Source organism: Neopelma chrysocephalum, unplaced genomic scaffold (assembly GCF_003984885.1).
Source record: "Neopelma chrysocephalum unplaced genomic scaffold, ASM398488v2 Primary Assembly neopelma1_80, whole genome shotgun sequence".
Lineage (NCBI taxonomy): Eukaryota > Metazoa > Chordata > Aves > Passeriformes > Pipridae > Neopelma > Neopelma chrysocephalum.
The window spans coordinates 1147949-1172733 of record NW_020897741.1 but is presented as its reverse complement, the minus strand read 5'-3'; the positions used below and the strand labels follow the sequence as shown (position 1 = coordinate 1172733).

General features: G+C 38.8%; 1 protein-coding gene across 8 annotated transcripts in view; it reads right to left on the bottom strand.

The window, feature by feature from the left end:
* The window catches only part of ITSN2 (intersectin 2), an 82469-nt gene that overhangs the window by 15912 nt on the left and 41772 nt on the right, over positions 1-24785 (bottom strand). For 5 of the 8 annotated variants that reach the window (XM_027690112.1, XM_027690116.1, XM_027690114.1 and 2 more), the window contains 18 exons: positions 23654-23916; positions 22821-22970; positions 22453-22593; positions 21560-21647; positions 20800-20939; positions 19791-19871; positions 17890-18026; positions 15784-16229; positions 14698-14819; positions 12751-12926; positions 12326-12470; positions 11687-11892; positions 10784-10848; positions 9887-10053; positions 9553-9598; positions 9256-9377; positions 8381-8477; positions 6037-6228 (listed from right to left, as the gene is read on the bottom strand). In XM_027690112.1, coding sequence (XP_027545913.1) covers positions 6037-6228; positions 8381-8477; positions 9256-9377; positions 9553-9598; positions 9887-10053; positions 10784-10848; positions 11687-11892; positions 12326-12470; positions 12751-12926; positions 14698-14819; positions 15784-16229; positions 17890-18026; positions 19791-19871; positions 20800-20939; positions 21560-21647; positions 22453-22593; positions 22821-22970; positions 23654-23916 — 2784 coding nt within the window. Of the gene's footprint in view, positions 1-432; positions 871-6036; positions 6229-8380; positions 8478-9255; positions 9378-9552; positions 9599-9886; positions 10054-10783; positions 10849-11686; positions 11893-12325; positions 12471-12750; positions 12927-14697; positions 14820-15783; positions 16230-17889; positions 18027-19790; positions 19872-20799; positions 20940-21559; positions 21648-22452; positions 22594-22820; positions 22971-23653; positions 23917-24785 lie in introns of those variants that run through there. The other 3 variants (XM_027690117.1, XM_027690118.1, XM_027690119.1) reach the window with 2 other exon arrangements.

Here is a 24785-nt window from a genome sequence, read left to right as displayed (position 1 = left end):
TAATGAAGGGGCAGGGAAAGGGCCTGGTCACACAGAGGCTGTGTAAGTACTTACTGCAGCAACTAGCACGTTTGCCAAAACTGAAAGCAAATATGAAGTATCAGCATAAAGTATTTAAAGGAAGGAGGTTGTTTAGGGATAGAATGTATTGAGCCAAAAAACCTGAATTCCTGCCACAGTACTACTGTGAAGGAAGAAAAAAATTAAAACTATCCTCCACTCTATGCTTAATAGTTCTTTCCCCAATTAAAAAGGGGTTTAAAAGGCTGGATGGACTGCACCAGATCTAACCCTTAGATCTTGTAGCATATTTGTAATCACAGTGACTATCAGCAGCAGACAGGTAGGGTTTGTTTCTGGATGAGCCATGTAGGCTGCCAATTTTAAAAGCTCAATATGTGAGATTAAATCAAGTCCATTAGAACAATAATCGGTGAACATTTTAATTCTGCAAAACATGTACATTACAACATAAAAAGAACACAACTGCCCGTTCAAAACAGCTCAGATAAACTGTGCAAATAGTGGGTCTTTGTGTGTCTGCAATCCCACCATGCAAAAGATAACTTGATATGCATGCTAATAACTACGGTTATCAATACCAAAGGAAATACTAAAGGAAACAAGAATGAACAGCAGTGAAAGCCACACAAAGACCCACTATCCTTTCTGCTTTTACAAATCAACTGAAACTGTAGATCAGAAGAAAAAAAACACAAAAACCTAATTTCTTGATTGGATCTAACGTTCAAACGAAGCAAAAGGATTGTGTCAGACACGTGAGCAGGGCTGGCCACCCTGCCTCCACGCTAGTCAAACTTGGATAGTGGGTCTCTGAGGTGCTTTCACACTGGAAGACAACATTGGGTCCTAAAAAAAACAAAAAAAAATGAAGGATAAAATGAACATAAATTTGAAGAGTGAAACATATGAGTTCTATGGACAAAGACAGAACAACACCAAAAAGGTCAGAAAGGAATGATGAACAATTCAACTTTCTGAAAACAGACATCATGAGCTTCCACCTTTGCAATTTCATATTTATAAACACACACAGATTTAAGTACTTGTGACCAGCCACTGCTGACTCTGAAAAACCTCTGTAGCTGATTCATTTGAAGAAAAAGTTGCTTCCCAAGGAAGACTTCTGTTATGTAGACTCAACACAAGGTCAAGCCCTAGTGGTTTGTTTTTAAAGGCAATGGCAAAATTCCCTGACATTTCAACAAAACCAGGATTTCTTCTGAGAAACTTGTAATGGGACATTAGAAAATCAGATAAAAACTAAACTTGTATGGAAAAGTCTCGCTGGAATTTATTCATATAAATTAACACATAAAAATTTACCTGTTTGACTCTCTTCAAAGCCTAAAAGAAATTAAAGCCTTGTCTCCAGTAACACGTGTCCATGGAGCAGGATGTACGACATCCCTCAATTCCCCATCAGAAACCAAAGGCTACACAGTCTGAAAAGGCACTGACTGCAAAGTCAGGCTAAAGGCAGAGGCGTGACATGGGCTGCAGCTGCACATACCTTGTGGGCAATCCAGAGACTATTTCATACCCCAGGATTTCAACCTGGAAGCTTTACCCAGCCTGGCTGACAATCACCACGTAGTTTTAGAAATACAGAGTCAGTATGTCATTATGAACTAATTGATTGACTTTGGTCTTTGGTAAAGAGGGTAAAATTCTGGAGCTGTTGAGTTAAATCTTAGACTAAATTATTAATCTTCATGTGATAAAAAATTCACATAGACCTGCAACAGGCAACACCTCAAAGCCACTGATACCATGAACTCTTACTCCATAAAGAGAAGTTACTTGGCAAGAATTAGAGAACTTCAAAATGTGTGCCCATATATAGACACAGAAATACACCCACCACAACCACATCAACTCAGAAGTTGTTTTCTCACTATGAACACCCTTGAAAATCAGGCAGCTTCACTCCCTAGACAGTGTGCACATGAATTACTAATGATCTTCTCTGCATGAAAATAGACTTCTGGAAGTAAAGAACCTTGTTGGTGAAAGGACAGGGCTTGGCTCATGTCTCTAATATGTCACATCTGTAAGTGAGGTTCGGGGAGGAAACTAACTAGGTAGATATAATGGTATTACTATAAATATCAAGTTTGTACCTAAGGAAATTCACACATATGTGTGTCAAGAACCATCTATGGAGAGAGGATCTGTGCCCAGTCTCACCACGTTTTGCCACGGCACAGGCAGAAGGCAGAGCAGGCAGGTTTAAATGGGGAAGGAGGTGACTCTCAGGCTATAAGGACTGCTTGGAGCTCAGGTCTGAGCACACATAGGAAGTTACTCAGATGAGTGAGGAACTGCAGCAATGCTGGGCTATGGAAAGGAAAAAGTGTGAACAGAAACACTAACAATACATTACTGTGAGGGTTGTGAGACACTGGAACTGGTTGCCCAGGGAGGTTGTGGATGCTCCATCCCTGGCAGAGTTCAAAGCCACGATAAGTGGATAAGGCCTTCAGTAACCTCTACTGGAAGGTGTCCCTGCACGTGGCAGAGGGGTTAGAACTAGATGATCCTTAAGGTCCGTTCCAACCCCTTAACATTATATGATTCTACTAGAGTAGGAAGAACTGGCACAACATTCAGCTCTGTGAAAGACCAGTCTCACAGAGGGAGATGAGGCACCTCAGCCAGGATGAACCAGAAGCCTCTCCGCACACTGAGCACAGGTGTGTCCACTTGGCTGAGCTGTCCAGCTCTCAGCAAGAATGTCTCTGAGAGATTAACTGATTTCTAACACTAAAAGACATCAGCAACCAAGTGTGCAAAGGTAGCTGGAGCAGCTCTCTTGCCTCCATCTGAGGTACCTGAGGGGAGAAAATCTCAGCTAAAGAAAACATAAGGATAAGGTTCACACTGCTCTCATGGATAAGAAGACAAACTGAATAAAGCTGTCTCACTGAAAAAGCCAAATAATGAGAGAACAAGTTTCCAAGAGCAAGGCAGGTAAAGGCTGGCTGAAACAGAATTATCTCCAGACTGGGCCATTGAGAAGAACTGTAAAGTGCCAAGTGCACCATGCCTTACACACCCCTTAGGAAAGAATGGGAAGAGAACCTGGTAGATGTATTCTAGACAGGTACTGGCAACACAGAAGACATCTGACCCTGAATGGTTGAGCAAGCACTCAAAGAAGAGAAGACTGATTCTGTGCATATTTCTTTATTTTAAATCTATAGCTGTATTTTGCAACCTCTTGTTTATTCTTTATGATAGCTTTTGTGCAAACATTAGCATAAGGGCTATTAAAATGTCATTAAAACATGAGCGAGTCTAATCATCACCGAGGTTACTGAGAGCACAACTCAACGATTCCTTGTTCTGCAATCACCAGGTATTTTAAGAGACCTGTTGACAAACCTACAATGCCCTGAATTGATTTTCTTTCTTTCCTTGCAGAGACCCTGTGTCAGGACGTGCAGCCACACCACGAGGAAAAGTGAACTTGTTCTGCTCACGGAGCTATTTCAGCAACTTAAGAAACATCTCACTGACCTCAGTTCCTTCTTTGCTAGGGAAGTTTGTCATTACAGCTATAACTAGTAACTCCCAGAAAAGACTCTGGATACAAAGCTGGTCCAGATAATAGAGTTTCAATTTGAGGGAAACTGAGAATTTTCGTAAGCCGCAAACCTATTTCAGTAAACCAAATCTGCCTGCTGCCTTTCTAATGCCACTGTATTTGATCATCTAGAAAAGATGGTGGGAGACAAACTGCTATTCTTCAACAGAAACATTACAATACTCAAATTAGCAGTCCTTTAAAATACAAGGCATTTTTAAAATCACATTCTGTCATATCTCTGAGCTGGTCCCTAGAGGGCCACATCAACACTTCTGTGAGATGAATAGTGATTTCTCAAGAATACTAGTGATAGTTTCTGCACTGTGTTTAAACAAGAGCAAAAAATACTGTAAGGAAATCCAAGGAAGTTTGGAAATTCAGTCAGTACATATTTAAATATTCCTCTGGTTACAGAAGAATGGTACAGAACTGGCTTACTGCTAACACAACTGACCAGCAGCAGCTCAGCTGAAATCTGGGTAATGATATTTGCACAATGCTTGGCTTGAGTTAACAAGCCATGGTGGTTGTTTTGTGCAAGCTCTGGGTTTGAAGGAGGATTTTTCCTGAAGTTTCCAAATGCCTACCTTTTAATGTCACAAAAGAGTGGCAAATCCCAACACAAAACTGATGTATAACTTAGCTTATTTGAAATACTCAGAGAATTAGAAAAAATACATAAGTTTAACATACTCTTCATTCACCAATAGGTGGATTTTGTAGATCTGATTCATAGTTTAGCAACCAGATACAGATGACCAGGTGCACATCTGCTCACGTGACTGACCTTTCTGAAAATACTTTCAAAGCACAGCCGCAGTTTGATGTGGATGGAAATGTTTTTATTCCACAACACTGAAACCTAAGGAAAAGCCTAATGCCATATGAGCAAATAACGAGAAAAACTTATCATATCAGAAGTTTCCAATTACATTTTGGTCTTAGCACAGCTTTTGCTGAAAATCAGTGCTATATGATCACCTTGAACTTATCAACTCAGCCACATACCTCGAAATCGCAACACACCCGGGGTGACAAGCTGTTATCTCTGTAATTTTTGAAAATTCATGAAGTTTTACTACTTAGCCAGAATCTTAATTTTATAGCCCATCTGGGTGTAGTCTATACTATTTATTCAAAACTGAGATTTGTAAACAAATTAAAGCTTTCAAAGGACCACTTTAATGATTTAGCCATGCCTAATCAAAAGAATGTAAAGTTCAATCTAAATGCAGAAGTTTTTGACATCCCAACCACACTGGCCAGAGGCATTTAAAAAAAAAACAAAACAAAACCCAAAACAACGTGTTACCAAAAAATGTGAGCACAGAAGGAATTTAGCTAAAAAGAAAACCTCAAGAAGGGTGCACACTCTCTTTTGCCCAGGAACCATAACAAGCTACTTAGGGAAAATATTTTAACTTTCCCATCCAAGCTGTAACCTTCATTATGAGTTTGTGAATCCTTCTGTAAGAACATAACCATGTTGATCAAATCTGAAGTGCAAACTGGTCCTACACACAAGCTATAGGCTATTAAGAGTGAACCTCAACCAGACTTGCAGATAAAAAACTCCTGATGAAGCCCAGGGAAAAACAGCAAGTGAAGAGACAAGACCTATCATGTCAAAGGAGCAACTCTGGCAGCGGGGTATGTTCCCAAACCCCCTTGATTGATATAAAAGTTGGTTTAATTACAGGATGAAAAGCTGAGGGAGTAAAAATGGTGGTAAATTTCTCTGTGGAGAGGGGCCAAAAAATGGGGTGTGCATGTGTGTGGGACACCAGAAACCTTTACTGTGTTTATGTTCAAAAAAGGCACAGAAAATACTGACTGAAGGCACAGTTTAGCCTTCAGTTCTCAGCATGCACCTGGTAATTCTCAGCTCATGTTTTGATTATATGTTGTTTCTCAGAACTGGATGAGAGCTGGATTACTGGAAGTCAAGACATGGGCATTTACCACAGGATAGACCACTTGCTAATGCCACTATCTTTTTCCTATCGTTTTTATGGTTATTTTTACTTAACTGATGTTAAAATGACTACAGACACTTTTTGTAATTTTATGAAGCTCCAGCAAGTTCTATAATTGTAGTATGCCTGCACTGCTTCCCAGTCTGTGTTAGTTATCAGCATCTTTCTTGGAAGGGGAACTCCTACCAAATCTAGTATTTTTAGCTCATCCTCACAGTCTTGCTATCACACACTGGCTGGCTGGTAACGTGCTGGCTGTTTGTAGGTTAAATAGAAAAGGGTTTAAAGTACTTAGTACTATTGCAAAGTATTTAAAGAAAGAGTATTTAAAGTACTAATCAATTCAGCTGATTCCTGGAATGACAAATCCCAGACACAAAGCAAAACAACAGCAATGCACCTTTGAAATAAAGTAACAAAATTAATAAAAAAATAAAAGTTGCTTACACTGCTGACTTGGATCAGAATCCGTGGTCATCTTCACATAGTTTGAGGGGAAGAGACCTGTCACACCACTGATTTCTCCTTGCCACCAGTCAGCATCATCTTTGTTCAGTACATTAATCAGCTGCCCCTTGGAGAAACTGAGCTCATCCTCATTGTTCGCCGTGTAATCGTACATGGCTATCACTTGACACACTATGAAGGAAAAAAAAAAATAGTAGAATAGAGTTATACAAGTATTAAGACTGTTTATTCTGTGTTTTACATAACCACAGGAAAGGAACAACAATTTCACATACACAGTTACATAAGAAAAATACCACACGAGCTTATCTTGATGTGGAACCGTTTTTCTTTTACATTTTTAAAATTGAGCCAGACAGTAACTTTTATTTCCACTTTGTATATCTACGCACTCATATAATGAATGGATTGAGTTAGTATAGCAGCTATTGACCTTCTAAAAGCTTGAGAATATAATCAAGTATTCTTCCATTTCTTTCACTGGCTGAAAAGAAAATGAGTTTGATTATGTTATAGCAGATACTTGTGAGAAAAATGTAGCAAAGGAAGAGGAAATCCTGGGCTGCTGCTTTAGTCACAGGGAAGTTCTGCCCAGTAAAACCCAGGAAATTGTTGTATAAGCAAATCATAACCGTAGGGAACAGCACAATTTAAGCATGCAGAACCAAAAGAGCTTCCTTTCTGTGAAATAATCTCATTTGTACCCAGACATTCAAATGGAAAAACTGAGTGAAAATTTGCTTCTTAGTCTCCCTCCTTGTAAGGAGCAGTGCATGTAATTCCAAGTTATTTGCCAATGACTGCTACCTCTCTGTAAGATTTTTGCTATCACTTGGAAACATGGAGTTTCCAAATGAGAAGAGTGTGGCTCTTCAGTGCTTTTAGCAAAAACAAAAAGCTCTTGCCATAGAAATCTGTAAGGGTCAGTGTCCATCTTCTGAATATAAACACCTTTGTATGACTGAGACTTTCTGCTCTGAGGTGTGCAGAAGACAGTACATGTCAGGGAGGGAGTCTATGAAGAACTGCTTTGATTACAAAGTTGTGAGATTTTGCCTTTCTTGGACAGAGGGAGGAGCTGAATGGACAAGACTGTTAAAAGACACAGATTCTGACTAGAACTTTACCTGCACAGTGATACCACAATCAGATATGGGCATGTAGAGGGTTTGTGTGGCCAGGTTTTGGCATAGTCAGGGGGCTACAGGGCTGGGTTCTGTCAGAAGATGCCAGAAGCTTCCCCATATCCGACAGAGCCAAGGCCAGCCGGTCCAGGACGGACCCACCGCTGGTCAAGGCTGAGCCCATCAGTGACAGTGGTAGCACCTCTGGGATAACAGAGATAAGAAGGGGGGAAAAATTCTGCAACTGCAGCCAGGACAGAGAGGAATGAGAATATGTGAAACAGCCCTGCAGATGCCCAGATCAGTGAAGAAAGGGGCAGGAGGTGCTCCAGGTGCTGGAGCTGAGATTCTTGTGCAGCCCATGGTGAGGCAGCTGTGCCCCTGCAGCCCATGGAGGTCCATGGGGAAGCAGAGATCCATCTGCAGCCCGTGCAGGAGACCCGGGCTGGAACAGGTGGATGTCCAAAGGAGGTTGTGACCTCACGGAAAACCCACACTGGAGCAGGTTTGCTGGCAGGACTTGTGACCCTGTGGGGAACTGACACTGGAGCAGCCTGTTCCTGAAGGACTGCACCCCACAGGAGGGATCCACATGGGGCAGTTCGTGAAGACTTGCAGCCCATGGGAAGGATCCACGTTGGAGAAGTTCATGGATGACTGTCTCCTGTGGAAGGGACCCCACACTGGAGCAGGGGAGTGTGAGGAGTCCTGCTGAGGAGGAAGGAGAGGCAGAGAAAACATGTGATGAACTGACCACAGCCCTATTTCCCATCCTTCTGTGCTGTTGGAGGGGAGGAGGCAGAGAAATTGGGAGTGAAGTTGATCCCAGAAAGAAGGGAAGGGTGGGGGAAAGGTGTTTTAAGAATTAGTTTTATTTCTCATTACTCTACTTTGATTGGTAATAAATTAAGCGAATCTCCCCAAGTTGGGTCTGTTTTGCCCCTGTTGGTAACCAGTGAGTGATCTCTCCCTGCCCTTATCTCAACTCACGAGCCTTTTATGGTATTTGGTCTTCCCTGCCCAGCTGAGGAGGGCAGGGATGGAGCAGCTTTGGTGGGCACCTGGAGTCCAGCCAGGGTCAACCCACCACAGGCCATCAAACACAGCACTAGGCTTGTTATGTAATTCAGACTAATACCTGAACAACTGAAATAGTTACATAAAATACTCTAAATGAAATACAAAGTCTTTTATTTCACCTGAGGGAGCAGCAGATGTGGTTCTTTCACTGCTTGGACCCAGTAACTTCACATGGCTGGCAGGGAACCATCCTTTCTGTCTCTTTTTCCCTCTTGCCTGCAAATGTTCACAATGGTTATTACACAACTGAAAAACCAAATAGTCTATAGACTGGAAAAAATGCAACAAATAGGACACACAGTTCCGTGAACAAAAGACAAGTCAGGCTTCCAAACACCTACTAAATACTAAACAGATTTCAAAAGGAAAAAATCTGGCTAAAGGATAAAACAACCCAGTTGGAACAAAACTGCACCCCAATATGTTCTGGTGAACACGTTCATCCAAAATTTTCAAGTGCAGATTTCAGAGTAAAACTCAATTGTAGGGCTGAAAATTTGTTCTACAAATATTCTACTTATGCATCAGGAGTCTCTAATGAGGTTGGGGGCACTGTTACATGACACTCTTCTTAAATCTAGGTGGGGAAAGGAGAAAAGTGGGAACAGCCACTTTTGCAATAAACAAGCTTCCAACTCCAACTTCCAAGAATGTCTGTTCTTTCATTAGAATAATTTTACAATTTAGGGTTTTTTCAATTAAATCCTAAACAATTTATTAACTGTCAACTTCCCTCTCCCCCCTCCCATGGCTATGTTCATTGACAGTTTTACTGTTTTCTGTGACCAAAAAACCCACCCCAAACCAAACAAAACCCCCCCAGCAACCTAAGGTTTAAAAGAACCTTTTTTCCCCTCCCTTGGTGCATCTAAGATGAAAATAACTTTCTGGCCAGCTTTTATACAACTCTATACTTAGTTGTTTTTTTGAATTAAATCCAAGAGCACCTCGTTGCCGTTCACGAAGTCACAATTATTTCTCCTTGAATAACTACCTGCAACTCTCCTTGCCACCATCCACTGGCATTTTTCTTCAGGATAAGTATTAGCTGTCCTGGAGCAAGACTGAGCTGTTCAGTCCCTGATGCAACGTAGGCAGTAGTAACCTGAGCGATTTCTGAAAAGAAAACATACTAATTGCATTTGTTATTTTTTCACTGCAGCAAGAGCTACATCTGCAGTAATATCCCGGCACATAACGTGCAGCTAAAAACATGAGCCACACTGATACGAACCAAAATGCTAAGAGTCACTTAAGAAACAGTCTTAAATGTTAAAATGTTATCACTTACCGGGTTTCTTATTTATTGTTCCAGTTTTGCCAGCATAACTAGAAGCCTACAAAGACACAAAAACCACCTTTTAATGTGCAGTAAAAAAGCAGAGTTTATACTAAAAGCATGGGGAAATTTTAATTTTGAGCCCGTATTTAAGAAAACACCATGCTGTATGGACAAAGGCAGTGTGACACTGGCTACAGCACTCATTTAGCACTTAAGATATCAAGGATTTTCTTTTCTGTCAAGCATATTAGCCTCTGCTTAAAATCACTACCTAAGAGCCAGGTGTCAATAGAATAAAACTGAGAGAAAATACCGTGTGTTAATTCTCAGAACACGAACTCACTTCTGGATCCTTTGGTCGGACATAATTGGAGGGGAAGATTCCAGTTCTGCTGTCAATGCTCCCAGTCCACCATTCCCCTTCCTTCTGGGTCACTAGGATTTCCTCACCTTCCGTGAAAGTCAAGTCACCAGGCTCAGAGCTTGAATACGAATAGAGGGCAACGTACTCTGTGCAAACAGCACACAAAGGAGGAGACAACAGTTTCAGATGGGGGACAAAAGTACATCAGGTGCAAATACAGGGATATCAGCATTCACCAGTGTGTTCACAACACGGATCATATCTTCACAAGCCTGTGAACTGACTTATCTACCTGCTTGACTGCAATCCCATCTCGCCTCATGCTTACAACTCTTACAAGTAGCACAACTTTGTAATGAAAAAACACAGGTGCAACTAAAATATAATCAGGAAGCATGGACATATACTAGATTATAAGGTTAAGAAAGTGCTTCCTAAACAATTTTTCTGCAGTAATATTTGTTTTCTCCACTTCTTACTGATTATAAGAGAATGATTCACACTCGGAAGAGTAAAAATCCATTCTGATGTCTCTATAGTACAACAGTAACACAGCAGAGAACAGCAGGAAGAGAACTTAGCTTATGGCTATGAGACATATTTAAGTTTTCAGAAATATATTAGTGCTTGAGCAAAAGTCTTAAAAACAAAACCAAAACCCAGGCCTGTGCTCAACCTGAATTAGTCACAATTTTAGAAGTCTCGTATCAGTTCCTATTTTGTGAGTCTTGTATCAGCAGCTCAACATTTGCACTGTGTCTTTTGGACAAGCACCAAAATGGCTGCTCAGCAATTCCTCTCAAATTTAAGTATATCCACATGCCATTAAGCAGGAACAGACTGTAGCATTAGTTGGCACGTTTCACGCTGTCTTACCCTCTCCTGCTGTGTAACACTGTGTATTAGGCCTTTTGTTTACAGCTGCATAAATAGCTTCTGGTCTGCAGAGAGAAAAAAGAAAAGGTCTGTGTAACTAAGAGGCTGATCAAGAACAAATCTCTCAATGAGGATGAGACCAAGCTCACTTTGGTGATCTCAGAGCTGGTATTGACTCTGAATTAACTGCAAAGACTACCCTGACTGTCAAACAGAGACAAGTATTACTGATATTTAGTATATTAATGACACCCAAGAGCACACCATTTAAAAAAAAAAAAGTCACATGATGAAAGACAAGAAGATTAATTCACAAATTATGTTATCTAAAAGAAGTAAATTAAAGATTTTGATTAAATTCTCTTTTTCTAAAGAATTTATAAGAACTTTAATCATAAAATGCATGAAAAGAATAATTCACACACATGGTGAAGCCATCCCAGCAGTAACCAGACTTTGGATTGTTACCTGAACACTTATCCTGTAGCACTGGACTAGACATAATGATCTTTTCAAGTAAGGAAAACCACACCACTTCTACCAGATGTGTCTCAGAGCTTTCAATTAGTTGTTGGTCACTTAAAAATTGGGACCTTCAGAGGCAGAATGCAACTGCACTGCAAGAGAGCTGACTTGGTAATGAACAAGAAGTCTGGCACTTGATGAATAGTCAAACACCACTGATTTTTCACAGCACTCAGCCTAGCAAGACTGTCTATTTACACAGCAGTGAGCCCAACATTACTTGGCTTGCCAGAATGAAATATAAAAGCCTAAAACAACACGGTGTAAATTGCAAATGGTATTTATATTCTGCACACTAAAGCACTGCAAGAATTCTGCACTCTAAACCACCTCTTTTTGTTAACTGCTGAATAAAACAACAAAAGAAGTCACACTTACTCCTCTTTCTTGATTTCACTCCCAGGTAAGAGCTTGACATACGACTTTGGAAACCAACCCCTTCCTCCATGTACCTCTCCGAACCACCAGTTCTCCTGCTGCTCCAGGACAGTAATGATATCATTCTTCGAAAAATTCAAGTGGTTATCTTTTTTTGCAGTCCAAGAGCAAAGTGCTTGTGCTTTTAGGTTCTCGACAGGCTGCCCCTGTAAGACAGAAGTGTAGATGTTCACTGACCACACTACCTCAGACTGGTGCTAATGTTAAAACCAAACAAACGCTGATGTATCTTTTATTGGAGCTTAAGCAACTCCATTCCTATGTGATGGCTGAGTAGTTTTTTTTTTTTTGCATTGATGTTTGCATGCAACTCAGTTTCTTATTTGCTAGAAATACCTCCTGCATCTAACTATAAGTGAGAATTATTTCAGAATTACGAAACATGAGCCTTCTTGTTCAATAGTCCCTGGAAACATGGAATTATATCAATGCACACTAGTGGAGCATTCAGAGGAGCTTCTTCATCCTCTAGCCTGTTCAGTGCACCCAGCTTTAGCGAAGTTGTTTTGTCTTCTCTTAAATAATTTTAGTGAACGTGAATCTAAAACACAGCAAGTTCCCCACTCTCACACAATGTACCTGCCCATGAACGGGTGAAACAGATCCAGGGGACACAGTGCGAGTAAAAGCTGATTTCTGTTGCCAGGCTGTATTAACATTCAGGTTAGAAAAGGAGATGTTTTGGTAATCAGATTCTTCTGCTGATTTACTTGGTGAAAGTGGTCTGCAAATTGAACACAGGCATATTTATCAAATTACAATTTTTATTTAGTAAGTACCTCAAGCACAGTATTTTTTTAATATATATGAAACAGACATTCTATACAATGGGAAGCAGACTATCAAATACCTAAAAGTCTTAGCTTGGAAATTTTAAGGATGTTCTTCAATATGTTTTATGCCTTTATATTTTAAAAACAAACACCAAGTGAAACTACATAGCACACTATGTACTAGCCAAATTTAGAAAAAGCAATTTCAACACAAGCATAACAAAAACTCACTCTGAAGCAGCTGAGGTAGTAGATAAAGATACTGTAGGAGGAAGTAAGGCTTTCTTAGGAGATAAAGCTTTTTCTCCTTCTGGTATTTTTTCTACATAATTGCATGGAAACCAACCAAAATGTCCTTGAAAACTCCCATAAAGCCAACCAGGCTCTCCCACAGTTTTTTCATCAACCTATGGACAGGGGGATAAATAAAAAGGAAACAGAATTAGCAGTATGAAACAAATGGGGTACCTGGTGTGTCAGCACCTGCTGGTACTGAACTAAGCAGTGCTCACAGAAGGATCAGCATTTTCATTCTCCCCTTTTGGAACTGAGCTGATTTTGCCCTGTTCACAAAACAGGGTAATGATGCAGCCACACTGGTTTCAGACACAGGTAGAGACAGGCCTCAAAGACCTTATATTCCTCCAAACAGGTCCCAGACATGAACATGGAGGATCTTGTAGTGTATCTGGAGCCACTCTGGCTTGCCAAAAATTATAGTGCATTGTGTCATGTTTTGCTGAATGTGCAGCCCACAGGCAGTGGCTGGAGAGCCCAGCAGAGCAGGGAAACAACCATTCTGCTTACAGATATAATTAACTGTGCCAGCTGACTGCAACCAAAACACACCCAAAAGTTCTGCTGTTTACTGTATGATTAAGTATAGAGCATCCTTAAACATTCACAGCAATACCGAAGCTTCTATTACGCTGCAAATTAGCCAGTTAGTGAAAACTGGCTAAAAATTAGCAGCTCAAAATACCATCAGCTTGTTAGCTTAGCTGAGGTTTGGGGTATAAGAGGAGGAGGAGGAGGTGGCAGCTGTTAGCCCATTTCTGAAATCAGGCACCAGTAGTTAAATGATACAATTATAGCCGAGAAGGAAGTCAAAACAGAACCTTCTTCTCTTGTTCCCTCCTCCAGGCTTTGATGGTATGAAAATGCAAATAAATGGTTTAACATTGTTAAACTGAAGCTTAATAGTGAAATAGTGTTTTAATATTTTGTACCACACTGCTTTGTAATTCTCCCTTATCACCTACCTATATCACTTATAGTCTGACTGAGGAGGAACCATAAGTACTTATACATTAGATATAAATATTAAGTGTATTACCACAGCTGTAAATCAGTTTTCACACATTCACCTGAAGGCACAGGCTTCCAAGACAATGTATGCTGCCAAGTGATAGAATTACAAGAAATAACACAGATTTCAACTGAGATGCCACAAGGCATTTTCAGTCTTACAGTCCTGCTGTAATATTATATACAGCAAATTCAGCTGAACCCAGGAAAGTGCTACAAAGAAGGGACAGTGAATAAATTACTAGAGGTATCTGTCTGAGGAAGGATTTATAAAGGACAGTCAGCAAGAGAATCATGGAATCATAATGGTTTGGGTTGGGAGAGACCTTAAAGATCATCTGTTTCCAACCCGTCTGCCAAGGGCAGGGACACTCTCCACTAGACCCGTTTGCTTAGAGAGGCAGAAATCTATGTTCAGAATATACTGGAAAACAGTATTAAAATTCAGAAGAGCCTTTAACATCTACTTGTTAAATAACTAGTTTGATTTTAATTCAAATGCCATTAATTAATAATTCATGCCTGTGTTTACTGTGCTCATATTTCAAGCAGACGCTTACAAGCCAACTTGTACATGTACAATGAACTGCAACAACTACATCATTTCCAGTCTACTAATTTTAGAAAGTTTATGTTTAGCATTCACTATTGTTAATTTTAAAGAGATTCTCAGCATCTTTAGGATTTGTAAGATTCAAAGAAATATTCTGGCTGAACTAATCCTAATTTCATCTATTAAAAAAAAAAAGCAGCAATCCAACTTAAATTTTAAGTAAACTTTAAAATAAATCAACGCAATCCTTTTGACCCTTATGACCTTGTGCATCTCCAGGACATTTTTGCAATTAAAATGTGAATGGCAAATCTTACCTGAATTACATCTCCAGCATTAAAGCTCATCTCATCGTGGTTCCTTGCTTCAAATGGATACAAAGCTCTGTAATTTACCAAGGCAACAGAATTCCTGGACTCTGCAACAGTAACTGCATTGCCTGGAAGGATAACAAAACCAGTTACCATTTTGATACAGTTGAAAGACAAGCACTTAGTTGGAGTCCCATCATTTATCTTCTCATCTTTCCTTGCCACTCTGCCCTGTGGCTGCCACTGGCTAAGCCAGTGCTTTAATAGAGTCTCATTTAATACCACCGTAATTTTCCAAGTTGAAAAGATACCACTGTTGCAACAATAAGTGTTCATCAGCATGTCTGAAGATTTTATTTAGAAATCCAAAATAGCAAAATATCATGGTTTGTATTTCCTTTGCATCTCTGTTCTGCAATGAGTTACTAATAGTGAATGTTTTACAAGGTGTAGCTGAGGTATGCAAATATTTTTCAACCCTGTTCTAATTTGGTTTTTGCTGAACTCAGTGATAAAAGTGGCTAATAACAATTGGCAAAGACTTATGAAGGATGAAACTAATAGAAAGTGCCTTTAGTGCAAATATTGTTAAACCACTATTTTTCCAAGTCCCACAGCTAGTTAGGTCTAGTCATTCAGTTCTTTGTTTTTTTTTAATATGAGGCATTGAGTAATGCAGAAATAAACTAGATTTCACTATTAATAAATCACTTTGCTGAGTGTTACCTGCCCATCTCTCATCACTGAACAAAAACCTCCATATTAACATTCTCTTTTAATGAAAGAAGGTGCAAGCCTTAAGAAAAAGTCAAAATATTACTCTTTCTAGTATCTGTGATTTGTTGACCACAATCACTGGAAGATTTGTCATCAGTCATAGGTGTGGAAAACTGATAAAAGTAACCTAAGTTAATAGGATGTTTTATAACTAACTATAGATGCGAAACATCACTGGTTTGGGTTTTTTAAATTATATCTTAGACAATGTCTAAGCCTGCCATGACATCACATTAACAATAATACATATGAAGAATGAAATAACACTCAGGAAATAAGACCCATTAAAGCAAAAATGTAACAGACTAAGATTACCTTCATTTTTCCAGGGTGGCTTAAGACTTTTACCCTCTGTTGGTTTCAAAAGATCTGCAAACTTTTCATTTATGTTTATTTTAGAAGTGTGTTTCTCCATCTCTTGAGAGTTGGTTGCTTCTTTTATCTTTTTCATTTCTTCATTCTGCTTACGCCTCTCCTCAGCTTCTTTTGCTATTTGTTCTTGCTTTCTTTTATCTTCTTCCAGTTGCCTCTGCCTTTGTTGTTCTGCCTCCCTCAGGATTGTGGCTTGTCTACTTTTCTCCTCCTCTGCAAGAAGCTGTTGTTTGTTTTCCCTTTCTCTCATCTGAGTAAGTGCTTCTTCAGCTTTCAGCTTTTCTTGGACTTTTTCCTGGATTCGTTCTTCTTCCAGTCGCTTCTTTTTCTCTTCCTCTTCCCTTCGAATATTTTCCTGCCATCGGTTCTCCTTCTCCCGTTTTGCTTTCCTGAAAGGAAGGAATGAGACAGGTAAGAGAACATTCATATAAGAATGAATGAGATTGTGTTCCTAATTGATGGCACTTGTCAGCAAAGCTCAGTCTTGGGTATTGATCACTCTGCTCTCCGGGCAATCAGCTCTTCCACAGGAGACTGTGCTTGGTCTTAACATGAGTGCCAGTATATTCCACATAAAACCAACAAATGGATTAAAATTCTTGGTACAGAATGTAAATCTGTGTTGCCACGGGGTTACTTCTGCAGTGCCTTCACATGCACTTCTGCCCATCTGCATCCTGATGAGCAAGAACTGATCTGTTAACTGAACCAAGCTGGATTTAGGCTTCCCACCAATATCCTATCCAAATTCCTGATGGGAAACAATGATTTCAAAACAGATTAATTTCATGCAGGTACATACATAGAAATAGCCTTTGAATACTGACCTTTGCTGCTGGAAGTATTTGCCTTCAGCAATTGTAATACCCTAATTCCTGCCATGACCACTCTTCAGCAGACAGAATCTGGGAATCTGACTGTATTCTCTGTAATTATTTAGCTGCTATCCTGTGCCCCAGCTGTCTACAGAGGTTATTATCCAATTCAACAAGCTTAAAAATCATTGCAATGCAGCTGTCATGACCTTTCTTCAGAAAAGAGAGGAACCTAACCCTTTGGGTCACCTTCTGTGGAGGTTGTTGAGGAGTGACCATGTCTGCATGAGACCATTTCATCAACTCACTGTGGGAGATCCACCTCCCTGATGGGCATTTTATTGTGCATCCAAGCACATGGCAGGACCTAGTAGGAGCTGTGCAGTGATGTTGTTACTCTATCACACAGCTGTGTTCAACCAAAAAACTAACACAAAATAGGTAGCTGATAGCAGAAGGTCCAGAGAGAGGGGAAAAAATTGAGTGGCATCTTAAGACAGACAGAACTAAACCCTAAAATCTAGTTTCTTAATCAGTCAAACAGAATAAAACAAAACTAGTCTGGATCAAGATCATGAGAAATTAAGGGCTGAGAACAGTAAGATTTTGAGTGCTTGATACAAGACTGGGCTGAGCAAAATCAGGACCCGTGTAAGTGAAGGGATGATCCTCTCAAACAGAATTGAATTTTCTCATTGTCCTCCCTCCTATAAAAGGAACCAAATTTAAAATTTATAGGTTGCACACTCATCCAGCTTTCCAGACTAGCATAGGAATTAAGCAGTCAATGCCCTTCCTTAAGGAAGTATCAATCTCACAACTGCTGGGATATACGTGACAAAAACCTGGCAACTGCTCAGTCAGAAGTGCTTTTAAAGAAAAGTCAGATGTTTGGAGGCAACCAAAACAAGACAGAATATATGAGGAATTTTAAATGTCTGAAGATTATCTATTAAAGGTACTAAAAATCCTAATAGCTAAAAAGTGACTACTTGGTTTATTTATACATCAAAGCTGAATTACAAAGTTCGCTTTTATCTTCTTTTCTAAACAGATTGGAGAGAGGAAATTCAAACCATCTTACACCAGTGGTACTCCACATAAAATGTTTCCTCTAGGCAACCAACAGGATGTATTTTTACATTCAAATAGACATATATATATATATATATATAGTCATCACAGCATTATTTTGCTTTAAAAACTGCAATGCTGATACATTCAGCCATGGTACCTTGCAGCCTCATCTTCCAGTCTCTTCTTCTGTACAAGTTCAGTTCTTCTTTTTTCTATTTCCCTTATTTTGTCCTGTTTGATCCTGTGGAGCTGCTCCAAGGCTAATTGCTGTGTGCTGTAACTTTCTCTCAGGTCCTAGGGAGGGAACACAATGAAGTACATCAAAGGGAACAAAGCCAATCTTTGAGAAAAGCAATCCAGGCATTTTAATGCTTTTTGAACCAAGTTTTAATACAAATGGCCAAAGTAGTATTAAGTTATTAACAGTCCTTGGAGGTCACTGTAAAGAAAATCAAATCAACAGAAGGATAAAGGGAGATGGCAGGTTTGCAAAGTCAGTGACGTATTTTAGGCTTTCAAAGAGCCCTTCCAGTCATACACCTGCTGGAAATGCCAAATACGACAGGAGAGTGGAAGACACAAAACTGAGTGTTCAAACACAACATTATCTAAGGGCAGAGAAGGCAGTGAAGCACATGTTAAATAACTACAAGGAGGCAGATTTCAGCTGAAAGCCAACACAGTACCATAAAGTTGAGAACACATCCCTGCAGTGGGGGGCTTGCCTTTGTGATGCTTTCTGAATGATCAGTCCCATATTTAAATCAGAAAAACTTTAAAAAACTACTCAGCAGGCTTACCACTGTGGGAAGCCATAGCTTAAAGACACTAACTCTGACTAGAGTTCTCCTGTATTCGTAAACTTCACAATTTTATTTTTTTTAGTTTTGAGCACATCCTTCAAAATCCCATTCCACCTCCCTCTGATAACAACCGTTTTTCAGAGCAAAACATCAGCATGAATCTTTGGAATAATTAAATTTACAGAAGAAAAAAAAATCAACAATAATAGAATTACTTTAGATTGTACTTCACCATGTTACAAAACATCTGTAAGATAGAGTGTTTTTTCTTAAGAATCCTATTGATACACATTGAGCAATGCAACAGGATCGATCTCATAAATACAAACAAAGCAATTAAGAACGATCCATTCCCACTGCAATGTGCAACTCTATCAATAATCATGTTGCCTAAGAGATACTGTGTAATTTACATGACAAAGGTAAGATAACAAGATTGCTGTGTCAGTGAAAGTCACTGTAGCAACAAACTAAATCAAGCAATTGACTACAATTTCCTCCCAAACATATTCAGCTGAGAATACTTTTTCTTCTCATTTTGTATAAAAATTCAGGGTTGCTTCAGAAGCAAACTTGCATTATAAAACCTCTCATATCTTTGATTTAAGGACAGAAAAACCCTTATGCAAAATGAAAAGCTCAGTAAAGTAATTCTGACTTTTTTTCCCCCTCTCATAAATTATTCTCAAAGTCAGATTTCTGACCCCAGCAGACAAAAGCAGTGTTGAAGAAAGACAGCAAGCAGGTTTTAGTACTGGATTAATCTGGAGGTTTAACAACATTGTGTTTGCCATGTCATATGTCATAATCTGCATACTGATGCTATTTCTATACTTTTAAACTTGGACAAGAACCCATATACCTGACTCACAGCTTCAGATGCATTGATACATGGAGAGAGCAACAGATGAAAAAGTGGTAGAGGACACTGTTTTCATCTGAGACAATATTTTTTTGTTTCACATTACCTTGAGTAAGAAGAAAAATACCTGGGTAAAACAATTTAGTGGACAGTCTATTACGAAATAAAAAGTCAATATTTTGCTATCAGTATTTTGCAGTTTGGATTTCTAAGCAGGTAAGAAAATGTTAAGTCTTTAAGAGGATGTAAAAGCTAGCAGAAAGAAAAACAGCCTATCAATTGTCTATTAGGAAAATGTATTTAATAGAAGTTGTACAACTAAACATAAAGGGTAAGCAGAGAAAAATTGCGAAATAATTAAAAAACCAAAAAAGCCAAAGATTAGAAAATAACCTTAAGTAAGAGGAAGAGGTTGTTGAGACAGCTTAGCAGAGACAAAAGGCACTGAAGAACAGAATCATCCATATTCTCACACTGTAAGATAAGGTAGATAAAAAGCCAATTAATCTTTGCACTGTATTTTGAAAAACATATTTGAGGGAAGACTGAATTGTGGATGCAGCCACTGAACACAGCAAGCCATGCAATAAACAAGTAACTAAAAATGCATGTTGTATGAAGCCATTTCTAAAAAGAAAAGAAATTCCTTAAATGTTTACAAATTTTTGTGGGTTTTTTTTGTTTGGTTGTGTTTTTTTTTTAACTGGGAGAGTGCAGAGCTCTCACTCTGCTCCATCATTAATCCATTACTTAAGGAAAAAGTTCCCATCAGTGCCACTAGGAGTAAGCTGATAAATAAAGTTAAGTGGATGCTACCCTGTGAGAGGTGCCTGAGGTTTTAGACAAGGCAAGAGTGGCCTCTGAAACAAAAACACCTTCAAGGACAGTGGTCAATAATTCCTAACTTCTACACAAATAGGTGGCCTAGGCCTTAGGATAATACCAAAGGATTAGGTAATCTTAGGATAATACCTAAATCTGCCACCAGATCTTGTACAGTGTACTATGAAAGCATGTGCTTCTTTTAATAAATGTTAAATGTTCAGTGCACAATTCAAAAATAATAGCCAATATGACCTCATAATGTAAGAACAGAATTTGCAAGGGTCTGAAAAACTTTAATTCTAAATCAAAAAGAATTCTAGAAGGCAAAAGGTGAGAGTGAGCAACAGCTGAGTCATGCAAAGCAATGATTAGCATTCATATTTTAGTATGTTAGCAATAGATTTAAGTGCATTTTTATTCTATTATTTACTCCAAGACTTTTGGTAATTCTTATTTGACACTGGGAGTTGGGGAAAGCTTTTTGGAAGCCTCGTAGAAGTGGCACCAATCTTTATGACTGGATAAAGAAATAAAATACAGTGCTTACAGGTGTAAGATATTTAGGTAATGCACGTACCTTCAGCTGACTGTTAAATTCATCCATTTCAGCAAGTTTAGAAGCAGTTTCCTTCTCAAGGGCATCTAATTGTTCCTTAAGTCTTTGGCATAATTCCTCCTTTTCTACGGACTTCTTGGTCACTGAACTGACTCCTATACCTGCATAAGGAAAGACAAGCAATTTTACAAGAATTTCTCATTTCACTAACTATTTTATTATTTTCCTAATATAAACACATTCCCAACCTCTTTCCTCAGAAGAATTCCTTGATTTACCTTTCTGTTCACATACAGATCGAAGAAGAAATGGCCCCAACACTGAACTGAGACATACAGGCATTACATGGAATATATACAGAATAATTTGCAATTTGGGTGTGTTTTTTTTAATATCAGATCAATTCATAGCAAACTTCTCTAGACAGTGACTTCCAGTGTGGTTTGATGTAAAGACCAATGTAAACTTTACATGAATTAATTCCCTTGAGCCTACACTACCAAAAACCAGACGAATTTTAATACTATGGGCCACATAGCTTGTATACATAAAGTTTCAAGACAAAGTTTCAAGCAAAATCTGTGCTTTCTTGCAAAAACGTGTTTGTTTACCCCTTATCTAGAACATGAGGGGAAAAATGGAATGTAGATGAAACAGTGGCTTTAACTGAAAAGATATAAAAGTGAAGGTGTTATTAACACGTTTTTATCCTTCAGCCTTGTTTACAAGAGATGAAAAGTCAGCAGTGCAAACAGAAGAGAATTCACTTGCAGGCACTTACTCTGAGTGTTTTCAAGTTGAGCATTTTTTATCCTTTCACTTAACAACTGCTTTTCAGGAACCAAATAGATTAGTTTATTCTGATAATCCTGTAGATATTGAAGGGAACATGACAAATTTTTAATATTGCTTATAAATCAGCAAGTAAAAATGGGTGAAATTTCAAACATAACTTCAACTCATGTTAATGAAACATGGATATAAGTTATCATTATGGGGTAAAGGAAAAAATGACCTCTATACTCTTAATAGAAATAGTATTAAAATTGAAAGCTTTTGATCCGAAAGCATTAACACAGCTGGAAGAAATTTTAACAGACACGTTAAAAGTGTAAATATTATCATGAGACCATTTAAGTTGACTGCCCTAAGCTTAACATAAAACAGTAACAAAAAGAAAAGATGTTTCCCTGATGTGCAAAAGCATTAATAAAAATACAGTACAGGATGATTCATGGTAGTTAACTGATTTGAAATAATCTACATCTTGTTATTCAAAGAGAGGAAAAAAACAAAGAAAAAAGAGCAGCAAGGTAATTCAGCCTAAAGATTAACCTGTTCTGGATACAGGACGACACTCCTCATAAAAATTTGAGTCTGCAGCCATAAAAGAATTCATAACTGAAGTCCCTTTAATCAGTTCACAAAAGAACACCTGTGGTTTTAACAACTGTTCCCATTTAATTATCAGCTCACTGTACTATATATAATCATTTCTTTAACACCATACATAAGCTAAAAACCTCTGCCATGCTGACAGCCTTGCCTATTTCCTCTCTCCACTACAATCCAACTGATTCCCTATTCCTCCCTATGGGGAAGCATTATCAACAGTGTTATGGAAACACAGAATACAGTAAAGGAAAATTACAAGCTTAACAGAAAGTTACATACCTCAAGCTGTTGTTGTAGTTGCTTGACTTCCATGATTCCTTGGTCATATTTCCTATCTAAAGCCTCCAGTTCAGTTTTTCTAGCTTGCTTTTTGCTACGAATATCTTGCAGTCTGCCTGAGATTTGCTTATGTTTGTCAGTCTAGAAAGAAATCAAAGACAGATTATACCACATATGGAAAAAGTCACTTCACTAAATCTGTGGGCAGATCAGTTCACAATCAATTCTTTAAAACAACCCAAAATACCTGCTTTAGATTCCTCATCCAGAACAGAGTGAAACTCCTAGTGGGCCATTAATGCAGACATTAAGATTTGCATAGTTTAAAATACCATATTTCAACACATGTAGTGAAATTCCTGTCTTACCAGAGCTTCTAATTCAAGATTGAGGCTCTTCTTTTTAGAGGTCAACTTGACAATTTCTTCTTGTTCCCTGTTACGTTGATTAAGAAGTTCTTGGCGACGAATTCTCTCCCATTCCAATCGTCGCTGGCGCTCAAGTTCTTGCTTTGCTGCCTGTACAAAAGTTACATTACCTTAAATTACAACAGAGATGGAACTCAGAGACCATAATTTAATGTAATGTGCTCTATTTCTCAACAGCATAACAGCAACACAACATAATGTCTTCTGTAAAGTGCTTTTATATACTTCAGCAGCAAAGGCAGGAAGTGATCCTATAAGATTCTTCATGTCATGCTCCCAAGCCTGGATGAAGAAAAGCTACATAATTCTAATTGTAGCTTTGGAATACTGCCCAAAAAATAGCACATTGACAGATACTGCTTGAAACCTCCTCTGAGCATTTCACAGAACTACATAAAACAGACAAGTCTGATGCATGTGCTGAGACACCAAGTAGTAGCAAATTTGTCTCAAGTTCAGCTGTCAAAATGTTATCAATTATGAATTCAGTACAATCTTGTTTGGAATACAAATTTTTGCAAAAATCCAAGAAAATCTCATCTGTCCTATGAAGTATCTGAAAATCTTTAACCCCTGCCAAACACTCGATTCATCTATAACAGACACAATGTTTTCAGACACAAATGACATTCTTTCTCCAAGACCATCTGCCAGTGGCCATGTGAGGGGACAGAACCAAAGCCAGCATTCAAATCCTGAATGCTCTGCCAAGTGGATACTGTATGATTGTACACCTTCCTTAGAGCAATAAAAAATAATTTCAAGAAAACAACCTCCCGCCTTTCTATTTCTTTCCTCCTTTCTTCTTCCCTTTGTCTTTCCAGCTCTCGTTGTCTCTCCAGCTGCCTTTCCATTTCGAGTTGTCTTTTCCGCTCCTGTTCCTGACGTTCCCTCTCCCTTCGCTCTTGTTCTTCTCTCTCTTTCTGAGCCTTGCGTTCAGCCTCTCTCTGCTGCTGCTCCAGCAGGACCTGGCGGCGTTTTTCCAGCTCCATATTTCCCCTCTCATAGTTGGCTTTTCTTTTGTCCTCAAATGTCACTAAAATAAGGAAAGGTTGTTATTTCTGTCCTGTGCAAAACACTGCTCTCAAACAAACACCTCACTTATGCCACTAAAGATAGATACTTATTGGCAAGCTCCGGTTGTTCGGTCATGGATGATGTAAGCATCTTGCATTTGTTAAACTATTATTTTTCTGTTCAAAAATACCTCTAAATTTTCCTAATTCTATTCCAATTGAAACAAAAACAAAAAAAGAAAAAAAAAAGAAAAAAATAGTTGCACTTTACAAATGACCACAAAAATGACTTGAATGTTAGAGGAAAGCCTCTAGAGTCTAAAAAATGAAAGAGGAAAGAATGTTACAGGAAAACATAAAAGAACAGCTTTTACAAGCTGGGAGAAGACTGTCTGCTGTTAAAAAGGTTTTCCAATGTACAAGAAACATTAAAACACAGACAAAGGGCTTAGTTTTTAAGGGTGTTCCCTGTAAGTCCTCCTGGAGTTAAAACCATCAGAAACCAAGACAGGATCAAGCTCAATTACTGCACACAAGGATAAAAAGAGATACAAAGCAATGGTTTAGGCCCCCAGCAACCACCCTGCCAGAAAGAGAGGCAAGTCCTGTCTCGCAGTGTGCATGTAAGAGACCTGTGCAAGTAGCATCAGAGAGTCAACAGCAGAATCTGTGTTTGTGCAAATTGCATCCAGTTTTCAGAGAATTAAATTACATTGGAACCCCCTGTTTTCAGAATGTCCAGAACAAAGTAATGCCAAGAAGTTTCAACTGAAAAAAATTTGCAGTAGCATGGAGGTATTTGGCTGTGAAGAATTTATTTTCCAAAATGCATTATTAATCAGCACAATTTTCCTTTCCTACAGCTAAAAATAGCCCTTGTTTCTGCCTG